At 38.6% G+C, this 15,218-nt stretch overlaps 1 protein-coding gene across 10 annotated transcripts in view; it reads right to left on the bottom strand.

Moving 5' to 3' along the window:
* Nucleotides 1–14,054, bottom strand: part of LOC101632281 (RNA-binding protein 12) — a 34,870-nt gene extending 20,816 nt beyond the window's left edge. The window contains exons 1-3 of one of the 10 annotated variants that reach the window (XM_012728222.1): nucleotides 13,861–14,022; nucleotides 8,364–8,448; nucleotides 2,785–5,701 (exon numbers count right to left, since the gene is read on the bottom strand). In XM_012728222.1, the coding sequence (XP_012583676.1) occupies nucleotides 2,785–5,679 (2,895 nt within the window). In that variant the 5' untranslated portion in view covers nucleotides 5,680–5,701; nucleotides 8,364–8,448; nucleotides 13,861–14,022. Of the gene's footprint in view, nucleotides 1–547; nucleotides 5,702–8,363; nucleotides 8,449–8,502; nucleotides 8,543–13,860 lie in introns of those variants that run through there. The other 9 variants (XM_012728218.1, XM_012728214.1, XM_012728215.1 and 6 more) reach the window with 9 other exon arrangements.
* Between the last annotated feature and the right edge of the window lie 1,164 nt (nucleotides 14,055–15,218).

The following is a 15,218-nucleotide window of genomic DNA, read 5'->3' as shown; positions in this document are numbered from 1 at the left end:
GCTAGGAATGAACTACATTTCACTTAGCAGTGTTGCATTAAAAAAAAAAAAAAAGCTTACTGAACACAACTTCAATTTTTGCTTGTAAACTAAGTATTTCACTAACGTTAAGAATAAGTTTACAAATGTGCTTATATGTAAAATACATTTTGTAGATTTTGCTAACCCCTTAAAACAAAACCAAAAAAACCTCAGCAGAGTGAGAAAAAATAAATCTAATAAAAAGATTCTCTTCCATTAATGTCACCAAAAACAGACAATAAAATTTACACATGAAATTGAAAATATCATGATAGTGTTTACAAATGCACACAACTTTGAGCAAAAAGCTTTACAAATCCTTCATGCCATACAAAGTAGATGAGGAAATAATGCGAATTCATTTTCACCTCAAACCTAATTCTCATGAGAAAACTGGCAGGAAAAGAGGTATGAATATCTCATAGAACAGTTTCAAAAATTGTTTAAAACCCCAAACTCCAATGCCCAGAACAAGATGAATATGCTTAGCAGTTAGCACTGTTAATAAATCTCAGATACACAAAAATCAAGTTCCAGAGGGCAAAGCATTTAATTACATTTCACAACAAGAAAAGCACTGTTGTGATTCAACCAAATGTGAAACATAGTTCTCTCCAGTTTCTATACAAACCACTATTAATTTATTTAATTTGATGAACAATGAGATCACGTTTTCCTCAGTATTTATCTAAGATGTAGAAATAACAAAGTAGTTGCAATAAAAGTGTATGAGATATTTAATAAGAATTACGAACACATAACCAAATAAAATGTAAAAAAAGACAAAACTTTCATCTTTAAACAACCCGTTTTTCTAAAATGAAAATAGTCGGCTTTCCAAGGGGAAAATAGTTGAATTAAGACTCCCAAGCAGCGCTGAAGTTTTTTGTACTCTGTCTTTGGAATGAGAAATAATTACTTAACAGAAAACTTATATTGAACAGCATATACAACATATTGCTTTTTTAATTGAGGAGGCAGTTAACTAGTGATCTGTCAAAGCAAATATATATTCATAAATTATCAAAAGACCCACAACACAGCCATGTCTTCTTTGAAACTCTAATAACCCTTTCCTTAAACAAAATAGCCTGTACTGTCAGTCCTCTAAGATTGTAGGGATGAAAAGGCTTTCCAAATCTTATCACACCAATGAAACTGTTGCTACTCTTAAATCTAAATTACCAAGACACTGTATTTCAGTGTTTCTCTGACTTGCAACACCAAAAAGGCACTATTATTTTTTTAAATAGTAAATTATTTCTTTTAGAAGTTTGACCTCTTTGTAAGTACAATGATTAGGAAATGTTGGGAATGTTTCAAACCACAACAGGTCAATGTAAAAGAAAAATTTTGGTTTCATGATCTCTCACCAATCTCCCATTCCACGTTTATGACACATCCTTAGGTCATTTTAACTGAGAAGGAAAGTAGCCATAAATAGAGCATTTTTGTGGCAGTGAGCAGGATGTTATAAGGCAAATGTTTTTATGACAAGGACACTTACCAACCAGAACCCATGTGGTCCTCCTGCCTTACTGTCCTGAATGCCAAAGAAAAGCATATAAAAGGGAAAGGAATCTTAATTCTCTTCCATCTGGTAGTTGCATTCAATACACGATATGAAGAACTTTTACCAACGGGATCCCGATCAAACAGCTAGGCCCAAGTCTCCAAGTAACGGGATTAAATGCATATAAATCCACAGACCAGCTTATGGATCTTTCATTCTGTAACACTATTACTAACAAAGCTAACAATTTCAAGTTCAGTTTAAAAGCTCTAGATAGTATGCTCCTTCTTATGAATGGACCCTTTTTGTTTACAGACCAAAATTTCACATAAATTTGGGACACAAGGAAACTGCAAGAACATTGGAAATCCATGGATGGACTTCAAATAAAGCACCTTAAACAGTGATTATTAAAAATGGTTTCTGATTTTTGAGGCCATCCAAACAACATGAACAATTTTTTAAACTAAGCTTGGCAGTCAAACCAAAAAGGCTCTGGTGGGTAAAGGTCTCCATATTTTATTTTTGTGGCAAAAGTCTTATTCCACACAGTTTTAAGTGTGACATTAGAAATCAGAGTTCAAGGTTATAAGCACAAACCAAGTGTGGAGTTTTATATTAAAAGAACAACAACAAAACAGTTCTGCTCATTTACAAATGAGTCAATTAGGCAAACAAAGCAGCAACTTCAGAAGCAGGACTCTCTATACAGCAATAACCCTCAAGAAGCAATAAAGGTACATACAGTGAATCTGTATACAGAGATTTTATTTAATTTTTAAAAGAAAATGAAGACTTTAGACAAAGCTTTGATCCTATAACAAAGCAAATCTGTCCAGCATTAAACCAAATTCCAATAGTAGCAGCTGGCAAGAACACCCTTAATGAGCTCTATTGACATTTCTATTTTCTTCATCCCATATGGTATAAAACAAAACCAATCTAGACTCCTTGATAAGCTTTATGTGGTCATTTGAGTTTTACAAATAGATTCTCTAATGGTATGCCAAAATCATTTTTGTGTTCTCTCCAGATAGCTTTACTGTAACATACAGCAATGTTTATCCTGGTAGTGAGTCTTCTGTGTAAACAGTCAACCAATACTATATGTTATGAAAACCAATCTATATGCAATTGAAACAATCCACAGGTTCTAACCTGGAAATACTAGGAAAACAATCTGGATGCATTATCACAGCACTATGAAGAGCTACCTTATAAAGAACTGATATGAATAGCTACCCTAATACAAGTTTTACTTTCCTTGAGCCAATAGGCCTGTCATTTAAATCAATGACAGCAGCTGTGGCCTCATCCCGAGATTCGAAGGCTACCATGGCTTCGCCTGTGGGCATACCTTTTTCATTGTATTTTAAACACACTGAGCCTGGGATCACTTGATAGCCATAAAAGAAATCTAAAATCTCATCAATAGACACAGTGAAGGGCATATTCTGTACTTTAATCACTGTTGGTCCTGGTTTTCCAGAACTAGATCCAAAGCCAGGGGGACCACCAATGTGGATTGGGCCAGGACCAGGACCTGGGCCAGGTCCAAAGGCTGGTGGCCCACTCAAATGTCCAGGGGCACCTCCAAGACCAGGAGGGCCACTTCCAAAGCCAGGGGGGCCACCTAAGCTACCAGGGCCATTTCCAAAATTCTGGGGGCCTCCTCCAAATCCTGGCCCACTTAAATTATTTGGTCCACCTCCAAAACCGGGAACATCCAGTCCTAGACCAGGCAAACCACTATTTCCAACTGAAGGCATACCAGGTCTAGCGTCACCAAAGGCCCCTCCTAATCCTGGAGGAGGTAGTGGTGGGCCAAAGGCATTTGACCCACTGAAATTACCAGGAAAGTTAAATGGAGGCCCATTGTTGGCCTCCTTAGATCCTACAGTCAGGAAGGCATGCTCTTCACCTCCTGCACTAGGCATTCCAGCACTGGGCATTCCTGCATTTGGCATTCCTGCACCGGGCATCCCAGTATTGGGCATCCCAGCACCAGGCATTCCAGCTCCAGGCATTCCCGTACTGGGCATCCCTGCACCAGGCATCCCAGCACCGGGGATCCCAGCACCAGGCATCCCAGCACCAGGCATTCCAGCACCGGATATTCCAGTAGTGGGAATTCCAGCAGTGGGTATTCCTGCAGCAGGCATTCCTGCACTAGGCATTCCCACAGTGGGCATTCCTGGAACTGCAGGATTACCTGGCACAGGCATCTTTAACCCCTTTTTTCCTTGGGCAGGAGGATTTTTCTCAATTTCTCTCATATCTTCTAGGGTAACTACATGAACAAAAGCTTCTCTCCCATTAAGTTTTTTACGGTGTAAGCGTTCAGACTTACGTGCATCATCTTCATTTTTAAACTGAACCAATGCCTGTCCTAGACCTTGCCCATTGTTATCAACAAGAACATGTACAGCATTTTCATCCACTGGGATTCCTTCTAGAAACTGAAGAACATCCATCTTGGTAATGCTGAATGGAATATTTGTTATGTGGGCACAAACTTTGGCAGAGTTGACATCACCCTCTGGATTTAACATCATTTCCCTCTGGTCATAGCTGAAGTTCTGTAGTCTTTTTCGAATCATATCTATTTTTTCTAGCATACCTTTCTTAGTAATTGGATGAACTTGAATGAAACGATTGCCCATGTACTGTTTATGACGACACAAAGCAGCTTTATAGTCTGCCTCATTCCTGAACTCTACGAAGCCTTCACCAGTTGCTTTCCCATTGGGTCCATAAGCAATATAAATACTATCTTCCACAATATCCAACTTTTTAAAAAAATCAATGACATGTTTGTTTTCTGCTTCAAATGGTAGCCCTTTCAAGTAAACACAAAAACCAGCCTCATGCGGTGATCTTGACCTTGACCTTTTCTGCCCACTGGGCGATTTTGACCTGGGTATTGTCTGAGGAGAGGGATGGGTTTGTCCAGAAGGTCCCATACTTTGCTTAAAAGTGATATGGCCTCCAGCAGCTACCCACTGTCTCTCTGTGGCAGGACTAACTTCAACATAGCGTTGAATCATCAGCATTCTGTTTCGTTTCAAAGCTTCAAATGTATCTTGAGGGGAGAGAAACTTAACCAATCCATTCCCATTATTTCGACCTACATGATCTTTCAACAAATGTACTGCATCAACACGGAGCCCATGGAAAAAATCTCTGACATCACTTTCCATTGCAGAAAAGGGCATTCCATGCACACTGACATACAGATCATCAGGGTTGATGGGAAGTGGCTTCCCACTACTTTGAGAGTTCATCTGGATAGGGTTAACAGGATTCAATGGACCCAGGAACACAGGATTCAGATTATTGTTCAGATTCATAGGTGCTCCAGAACCATTCATTCCAGCAGGTAGTGGTGCCACAGGTGGCGGGTTTAAGGGTGGCATGCCCGATATGGGTGGCAGTGGAGTCATGGGTGGCACAGACGGTACTGGGGGAATTGGGGGTACAGGAGGCACAGGAGGCAATGTAGGTACTGGAGGAGGAACTGGTATTGGGGGAATAGATGGCATTGGCGGCAAAGATGGCATCGCTGGAATTGGAGGAATTGGTGGCGGTGGGACTGTATTCATTGGAGAGGCTGTGCTTGGAATGGTTGAACTAAACGTTGGGCTCCCAAAGGAACCCCCCATATTTGGAGGAGCTGTTCCTATGCTGGCTGTGGAAAATGTCTGTATATTTTTGTTGCTTTCATGAACAGAAGTAGCAGCAGTGACTACTGTGGGTGAAGGATTATTAAAGTTAGGTACTGTTGTAGGCAAGTTTACCCTGCCACTCATTCCTGAGCTAGGCGGCGGTCCTGATCTACTAGCATTTGCTGGTGGCATATCTAAGTTGGCAGTTTCAAAACGCCTACGACTCAGTTCAATCATATTCTGCATTTCTGTTTTACTACTCAACAATAGTGTTACTTTTGACCCTTTAATTGTACCACCTGTGCGCATCATACCAAGCCTTGCATCTTCATCAGTGGCAAAAACGATGAAAGCCTCACCCAGTTCACCCCCTACAATATGCACGCCCCCATCAGGGATGGTCAATCCAGAGAAGAAGTGGCGAATGTCCATGGTCCCCGCCACAATTGGGAGACCTTGCAAACGGATGACCACAGCCATGCTGCGCTGAAACCACACACACCTGCAGATGAGAAAAGGCAACGGCCAGGTCAGACTCCTGTATATTAAACCAAGTTTTAAGCTATAAGAATGACCAGCCCTCAAATATTAGGCCCTCAAATATTCCCTCAAACTGTTACAGGCAATGTCATTTTAAAATATGGACATTCTAAAAACTGAACATTTTATGTGCCATTAACAATGTAAAACCAAGATAATTTCATCATCCAAAAGATTTTAATTCTGGGAACAATTAGAAGTTAGTCCCAAGACTCAAAAGTTTCAGGAAGAAACAACCACAGGAGAGTAAGATCACCAATTACATCATTCAGACCACCAATTAATTCAATAAGATCTAAAAGAAAAGTTAAGTAAAATTATAGAACAATGTTTAACAACCTAAAGAGGAAAAATAAGCAAAGGATGTATCAAAGTTAGTATGTAACACTGACTTAGCATCTTCTCTACAAACTTGACAACTTCATAGAATTATCAGTATCACTTTATGTGGCTCAATCTCAAAATCCAACAGGAACAGAAAACTGAAATAAAAGTGAATGATAAATAATACTTAATGCTAAAGTAGATTAAAGTTTCAAATGAGAACTGACTCCACATTTCATCCTAAAACTTTTTTATCTTATATTTTGTTTATTAAAGAGATACTGAAAGGAATGGGATTATTAGAAAATACATACTAAGGATCCACAAGAAATACTGGATAAAATAAACAAAATCTTAGTTGTATGTATCTGTCACTCCAAAATGCAGAATATGGTTACAGTGTCATTTCACCAGGGGTATTTTAATTAAAACTCAGGTTCAGTGACTTAGTCACCAAATCCTCCGTTTTAAAAAAAAGTTATTTTTGTCCCATAGGAAGTGGTCAATAATGAAAAAGTGGTTTTTTTTTGTTTTTTTGTTTTTGCTTTAGAATACGAGGGTATGACCTTTATTCAATGATTAGTATAGTCTTTAAGCCAACATAACACCTACTGTAATTTCTGGGTACTCACTTATCTGCTTAGATAATGTCCATTTTGATCTAATCAAAAGGAGTGCTTTCTCTCAGATGTAAGTCAAATTTCTATTCTAGTGGCTTCTTAAGAATAAATGTAAAGGTAGCCCATTGTAAAGAAGTACAGAACAAGTGCTTAGAACTGGAAAAACACTAATTTGAAATTTATGTGATCAATAATATATCGTTTTTCAAGCCTTCTTAAAAATCAACTTTTAAATATAAATTCATTAAATTGGTCCTGTAACTGAAGTGAAATTACAAATATTTGACCTTTGGTTCTATCATTTCTCCAATGAGAACATTATGAGAACAGTGTCCTACTGTTAACTCTAAGAATTCTATATATCTAAAGAAAGCACTTATTCAATGTCAAATACCTTTTACACATTTACTGAGTGTTTAACAGTCAGCCTCAATATCTAATACTGTATGACGACCGATTGGATGCAATAAAGTCTGTCTTAATAGTATGACTGCTGTACACAAGAGAAATGTCCTCAAACACATATATAAAGAAAAAAGCCATCTTCAAATTTAACCAAGAAAGGTGGCTCAGAAACAAAAAAGGTTCTTTGTGAGATCATTATATAAAACACTAGAAATTTGGGAGGGAGGAACCTTTTCATTTTTGGCCAAGTCACAAGAAAAATTAACAGTAAAAACATCACACCAACACTCTTTCTCCTTATTTACTATTTAACAGTCTATAAGGAAGTTCATCAAGAAGTTCCAAGCTATTTAGTAAAATTCTTCCCTTACTGATCCCAAAATATTGATCACATGCAAAATGGAGATAGCACTCCCATTCAAAAAATGCTTAATTACTCAATCACTACATGGAGAAATGTCACCAGGAACATAAGTACCCAAAAAGACTTGAGAGAGAAAGATGTTAATTTGCATAGAGATAATAAAATGGAAGTTGGCATGGTTTTAAGAATACAAAAATTAAACACAGGACTTAAATGACATACACACTAAAAGTCTTTAAACCATTTGCTAAGAGAAGGAAATTAGTGTATTTCTATACCAACTACGCATGAAAACATGATACTGAAAATCTGCCCTGATTACCAGCTAGAACAGGGCTGAGGATTAAACCAAAGTAGAGCACAAGATTTATTCATAGAGCATCTTAAAAGGAAATAGTTTTTAGGTTCTGAAAAGTTAAGAAAGAAGATCTGCAATTCTGATACTAAGTATCCGTTTGACAGGTAAGTCATTTCAAACTATCTTGAGTCTACCTCAGTTATTTAAAGAAGAGGTTTAGATTCCAGTCACTAAAGGTTCCAGATGAAGTCAAAATTTGTACTCTAAAACAAATGACCCATTAGCTATACTTATACCTCTAAGGAATATTTATAAGCCATATCAATAACAAGCACCTATACTTGCAATTAGCCTAGTATATTCTGAGGAAGACAGCTATTTAACTGCCTCACAATCAGGAATACAGCAGGAGAAATACAGCTATACAAAACTGACCCCCAAAGGAAACAACAACTAGTCAAGGCACCCAGTCCAAACCACCCCCATCCCTTAGATAAACTTGTTTAAAAAACAAACAAAAAAAACAATTTAGTTACTACATATTTTCATGTTATTTAATAAGCTATCTCATTTTATTTGTGTAGAAACATACCCTCTATTCAAAATCTCTTACCTGATAAAACAAGAGATGTATTTTCTTAACAAGAAGTAGAGGCCAAGTCAATCCTGTGGGCAACCAATTAAAACCAACTTTTAGACTGCAATAGAGAATAAACGGAGGCAAAATCAATGCAGGAAACACAAACACGCACAGGCCACACTGAACTGTATATTACGAAGGCGAGTCTGAAGCCACCAGAGTACTTCATTGGAATGCATTATCAAAAAAAGGAAAAAAAATTAAGAAAGATGTACCAAAGTTCCACACATGCTTATTTATTATTTGGTATATTTTCAAATTCAAGTATTTCTGAAAACATTATATATTTACATACTCAATATATTGTGTCAGAATTAACACATGAATGAATCAATTAAAAACTAAGAGTCATAAACACTCAAATTTCACACAGATATTGCTTTCATCACTTGATTAAACCAGTCCAGAAAATGTCATATACAAGTCCAACTGCTACCTAGGTCCTCAGGTTTCCATTAAAATTTCGATGAAAAACCACAAGTTTGCACAACAACAGCTCCTTAACTAAGTAAGTCATCAATTCAAGGACACTTATAGAAATTGCTGCGATTAATCCTTCAATAGACTTTCTTTTGCACCAAAATAGAATCAAAATGTTAAAAAAAAAACTTAAGCAAAAGTTCTGGCTATAAGGACTAATTTCTAGTTAAAACCACTGGGATTCAAATTATTAAGTACTTTTTCTTCTAACACTAAAGTCCCAAGAAACTTGTAAAAATAAAAAAATCCCCTAAAGTATCAGAATATTATTTCCCAAAGTAAAAGATTACTCATCTATCACTGGAACTTCTCCCAAAATGGTGAATTTATGAACAATTCACAACAAATGTATATGACCAAATGACTAAACAACTATGTTCAAAGTTTTCTTTTTCTTTTAAAGACTTATTTATTTATGCATACAAGAACTGGGGTGCAGGCCAGAGGTGCAGAGGGCAGGGGTTGGGGTGGTGGTAAGAGGATTCACCAGAAACAGTGAGAACACGCAGATCTACTGAAACACACTACTAAGGGAGCAGCGGGCAGGTCAGGAGAAGAGAGGTCTGCTGTACCCTGTGGGTAACCTCCATGGCCAGGGATAGAACACTGTGAAGCAACTGGCTGCGGATAGCTTCACAGTGCTGTGCTTTCACCCCTTGCTCCACCAGTCAAGTTTTCTAAACATCTTCTAAACTACTATTCAAATTACTAAAAACAGTGAGATTTTTTGCCACTAGAATTTATTCAAATATGTTGTTGCTCACGCTTCAATAGCCCAAAGCAATTTATCAATAGTTTTATATGTTGTACAATTCAATCCTAATTAAATCTAAAGAGTATTAAACTCTTCATTTAAAAGCAACATTAGGTGTTTATCTAACAGGTCACAAAAAGGAATGTGATAAAGAAAAAAAGCCCATTTATGTAAAACTTATTACTGCAATATTTATTTTTATGTTCTAAAAGAACAGGTTTACTAGGAAAAGGGGGGGGGGGGAGGAAGAGGCACCTGAAAAGACACAAGTGGGCAGAGAACTTCTGCCACTCTATTTACTGCCAAATGTACAGGTTTGACTCTATGAGCTACAAGCGTGTAATTTTCTAGGTAAGCATTTATGATCAATTATGATACCCAAGTGAAAATACCAATTCAATTCACAAGGTCTGGCTTGGGATCAGGACACGTGCCTGAAGGTAAAGGAAATAGGTTCCTCCACCTTTTTCTTTCCTTCTAGACCCAAGACAGAACCATATGTCTACATGAAGAGGAACAATATCCCAGTCAATCACTAAGCCCAAAGGAAACTCATTAGGTCTACTCTTATAATTTCTACAGGACTGCCAGAAATTGCTGTAACAATGACAAATTGCCTTATTTCACAGGAAAAGTTGAAAGGCTCAGCTCAAATTTACATGTTCAATTTAAAGTACAAAATCAATCTAGACATATATTTGGGAGTTTTCTATTTCAGAAGAAGAAAAGCTTCAACTCTTCCCAAAGAAAAGTATGCTGAAAGTTCAGGCTAGAAGCCTGATAACTCATGGTATTGCATCTCTTCAAGTGGGCAAAGTAGAATGAAACTAACACATAAAGTGCTTTTAATTAATACCTCACTTTCTCAAATAACACAATAAAAAAAAAGATGCACCACTGGTTTTCAGGGACCTTCCCATTCCTTCTGCTAAATTTAAGTTAGAAACCGAATGAATGCAGGATACCAAACAAGATGAAAATCACCTTAAGCTTTAGTGAATTTTACAAGATAATACTAAAATAATTGTATGCAAAACACAGAAAATACATATTTACCCATACATAAAAGATTAAGATAGGAGAGAAAAAAATGGAACTCATTTGCCATTAAATCCACTAATACATCTGAGAAGCTCTAAAATGAGAAAACTTGCATTAATATATTTTTCCACGTTGTGTCACAAATTACTCTTAACCGATGCTGTGTTGCTTCAGCTTTACAAATATAGGTACATGCACAAATTACAAAGTTAGCAGTTTACTAAAATAAGACAGAGTTCCTCATGTATTAGCCACTGCAGTCTCTTGAAATTTCAGAATGCCTGACAATATTCTTTATCAGGAAGCCAAGGCACAAATGAAAACTTGACCATTCCCACTCTTCACTTGGTAACAAACATCCAAAAGTAAAAATTAATTTTGTATAGTTATCAATATTTAATCAAGAACGAGGGTACAGCACAGCTAAGATCTTCATATTCAAAAGAAAGTATCTCTCAAATATTTACCTCAGCAATGAGCAACAGAAAACCAATCATAGTAGGCACAATGCTACAAGCAACATAATCACATTATGGTAGGCATTAAAAAAAAAAAATACAAGAAACACACAGCTTTGTCCACTTGATTTTGTCCCCATCCCAAATGGATCACATTTTAGATTCTAGGATTATTCTTACTGCAACAATTCTTCCCATGCTAATTGAAATGTATCCCTTTTGTAGCATTTACTCAACGTTTCCATTAAACTACAGTCAGTACTCAGAATACATTTCTAGTTAAAATATTTATTTCCTTGAAAAAGACACTTTTCAAACCCTCCCCCAGCAAATACCAACATATATGTTCACTAACATCTTCATTTAAACTTAAAAGCAACATTACTTCTAACCTAGCCCACCATATTCACCCTCTCTATTAGTGTTAAGGTTTAAAAGCTGGCTTTAAACTTAATGTAGTAATAAAGTTAACAGACTCTAGGCAAACCAAAAGGTACTGGGTGATGTAAGCAAAACCTGATTTATAAAAACAAACAAAAAACTAGCTGAAGCTAGTAGCTAAAGCAATATTATTAATTTATTCTATGAACATTTATCAAGTGCTTGTGGAAACTGTAGATTAAAAAAATTGACAACAATCCTTCAAGGAAAGGACATCCAAAGGCATCTTTTGTGCAACCAAATCACTGACAGAAGTTCTTACTACAGCATCTATGGAAGAAAATAATCATCTAAACTGAATGAAGTGGCTTTCTACAAAAGGAAAAAAACAGTATGGTCACTAGATTTCAGTACCTAGGGCACACTGGCTGACAAAATCAAGTTTTGCATCTAAAATTGTACCAACAACCCCCAAACTCTAAATATGCAATAATCAAAACATTTGGCATGGCAAAGGAAGTGAGAGAAGCCTAAAGCATACTGATATTGACACAACAGTATGTCCCAAGTAACTACCACAATGGTTTCTAGAGCTTCACGTTTTTCACCTAACAGATATGAACATTAAAAAAAATTGAAATTATGCATTAAAAACCATAATCAATATTTAATGAAGCATACAAAAGTGTCATGAAAATGCATTCCGTTTGTAAAACATTTCTTCAGTGATACCAAGCACATCCTTAACTTTTATATAAACACGCCAAACATTTCATTTTCTTGAAAAATTACCATGAAATTATTTGACCACCTGTTAACAGTTCTTTCCGACTTTTTTTTAGTATTCTTGGAAACTTCCTGAACACAACTACTTTCTACTAAGTCCAGAAATCCTCCATTCCACTGAAACTACCAGATTTCAAAAACAAGTACAACCAGTCTTGTATCATATTTCTATTTTTTAAAAAAAGGGCCTGTTATGTCCAGACCTGTGGATTTTTTTCAACTGTAAGTGCTCTGAAATGCATCAACAATAAAACCAAATACAAGGTCCAAGGCAATTCATGTTACTGACAGCATTTCACAAAAATTACTCCATTTTAAACCATTCAAGCAAGAAACACTCAACTCTCAAGTCTTTCCTTCAACCTTCATCGCAATCACTTTTTTCCAGTAGATTATACCGATTGTAATCACTCTAGAATAATTCAAAATGATTCCTGCCAACTACCCCACTTCTCATTGGGTCATCTCTGGGAATCCAGAAGCCAAACAGGTTTTTAGGATCCAAAAATCTATGAAGCTTGCAACTATCAGAAAACAAATTCCAGACAATGAATAACGCCAGCGTAATGCTCACAGAAGCCCCTCACACTTCTCACTAAAAAGCACACATTTGGAAGCTCAACTTAAGTCCATTCACTCAACCTAGCAGCTAAGCCTCCAGTACTAGGGTGCAGTCACTTAACTCCCCCACATTTCACAGGGCTGCAAACTAGCAATCCAGTCTTCACTAGAGAAACTCAATTCACTCTCCGCACCCACCCGTCACGTCCCACTGGACCTTCTTTGAGTGCTCGAGGCTCTCCCAAGGGAGCCGTGAAGATGCTGCTAGTAGCAGTCCTTTCTCTACTTAGGGACCAAGACTTAACATCCTATTGCAATTTTCAGGGGTCCAGGAAGCAGAATCGGCCTAACTCGCAGCCAAGGCTGGCTTCCAAAACTGCGAGAGCCACCAAGTTAAACCCCCCCTAGCACTGGACCCTGGAAGCATTTCACTGAATCCCTTACATTTTCAGGCCATGGCCGGCTCTGAGACTTCCTTCCTAGACGCACAGGAGTGTACCGACTAACAGCTTCCTCCCCACAGGTGTGGCCAACTTGTAGTCCCCGTTTTCTGGTAGGCCACGGGGGCCTACTTTCTACTTCGGGGGGCGGGGGTGGGAGTGTCCTCACTACGAACATCTCACATCAGGGCAGCGGTAGTTAACAGTCTCTATTCCATTTGGAGGCACAGAAAGTCTTGCTCATTTGGGGTGTGTGTTTTCACTAGTTAGTTCGCCGGCCGCCGAGCCACCCAGCTCTGGCCTCCTCCCTCTCACACCATAGGGGCGTCCTCGCTCTGGCCTCGACCCTACTTCGGTGAGCAGGCTCATTCCCTTGCGTCCTTTTTGTAGCCTCTCAGGCTTCAAAGACGTAAGTGGCACCCTAGGCCCCCCGCAGCCATGCCCCGACCTTTTGTGTGGGGAGCTCGCTGCGGCGGGCTCGGAGGCCTCCGAAGGCCCCGCCCCGGGCCACCAAGGGGCGGCTCGAGACCCGCACAGCCCCGCCCGTTCTGGGGCTGCGGGAGTCTTACCGGGGAGAGCTGCGCGGTACCCGAACCCAGACCCGAATTACCCCCCACGCGAGTGCCTCCGCCCCGCGGCCGACAGCCCCAGCCCGAACGGCTTCCCGGAGCCCACAGCAGCAACCACCTCCTTCGCCGCTTCACAAAATGGCCGCCGGCCCGCTCAGCAGCTCCGCGTTCCAGAAGGGGAGGGATGGAATGGTTGACGTCACGGGGCGGAGCTGCGCAAGCGCGCCGATGATTTCAGGCATTCTCCCGGAAGTTGGGGGTGGAGGGGCGGGGTGGTGGTTCTTTGAATCAGAGCAGCCGGTTTGTGCGCACTAATATCGATTTAGGAGATTGAACCGACGCTATGGCATTGGTTTGGCTATCTGGTTAGGCCCCTCTGTGCCGGTGTGCAAATTTCTTCCTCATTAACCCCTCCACAGTTACAAATTAATATCACTTTATTGTAAAAAATTTCATTGTCGGGGCTCCCTGGTGGCCTGCGCTGTTATGCAGCTTGAGCAGTTCCATCCTCAACCAGGGAACAAACCCACATACTGCGCAGCAGAGTAATTCAGTACTTCAGTAATTCAGAATTTTGCTGTTCTTCCTTCTCTGTCTCTGGTGAATTCTCTCTTCTCTCTCTCACACACACACACACACACACACACACACACACACACACACACACATCCCCTCTAGCCTACACTCCAGTTCTTCTATGCATGCATGAAAAAAAAAGTCATTCGCTTTGGTCCTGGCCTCCAGATTCCATGCCTCTGACCTATATCCTGTATCTTAATGAATGACCCTCACCATAATTGAACACTCTTCCAAGTTAGAATGTGAGGAGTCAACTAACAAAATGAGGGCCTAAATTTCCACACTCCCAACAAAATTTTGGTGAGTCTGTATAGCTATCTTGTGTGGTGCTAGCACACTACACCAAAAATGATAACAGTAAATGTTAAAATCAGGACACATTTTTAAACTAAATAGTAAATCCTTACTTCAACATTGTGGATAGTATTGGAATGAGAATTTTGTGGGTAGGTTGATAGAAACTATGATTTTAAACAAAAGGAAGGTATAACAAAAGTATGTCCTCAAATGACATTACTAAGGACAACATGTGCCAGGATATTTTTGCTCACCATAACAAATATTCTAATAGATATTCTAACATCTACTGTACTTTAGTGGATATACTCTCTGCAACTATAACCTGGTGCATTCAAAACAAAACCTACCAACTCAAATGCAATATTCAAAAATGAATCCTAAAACAGAAAAAAGATTGGTAAGTTATGAAAATTTGAAAAAAAGTTTAATCATTATTAACGATGTACTGATGTTCACCTCTTTTGACATAGATGTAATTT

Source organism: Condylura cristata, unplaced genomic scaffold, assembly GCF_000260355.1.
Source record: "Condylura cristata isolate star-nosed mole 26May11 unplaced genomic scaffold, ConCri1.0 scaffold00022, whole genome shotgun sequence".
NCBI classification, from domain to species: domain Eukaryota; kingdom Metazoa; phylum Chordata; class Mammalia; order Eulipotyphla; family Talpidae; genus Condylura; species Condylura cristata.
The sequence above is the reverse complement of the archived record's forward strand: the minus strand, read 5'-3'. Positions and strand labels throughout refer to the sequence as shown.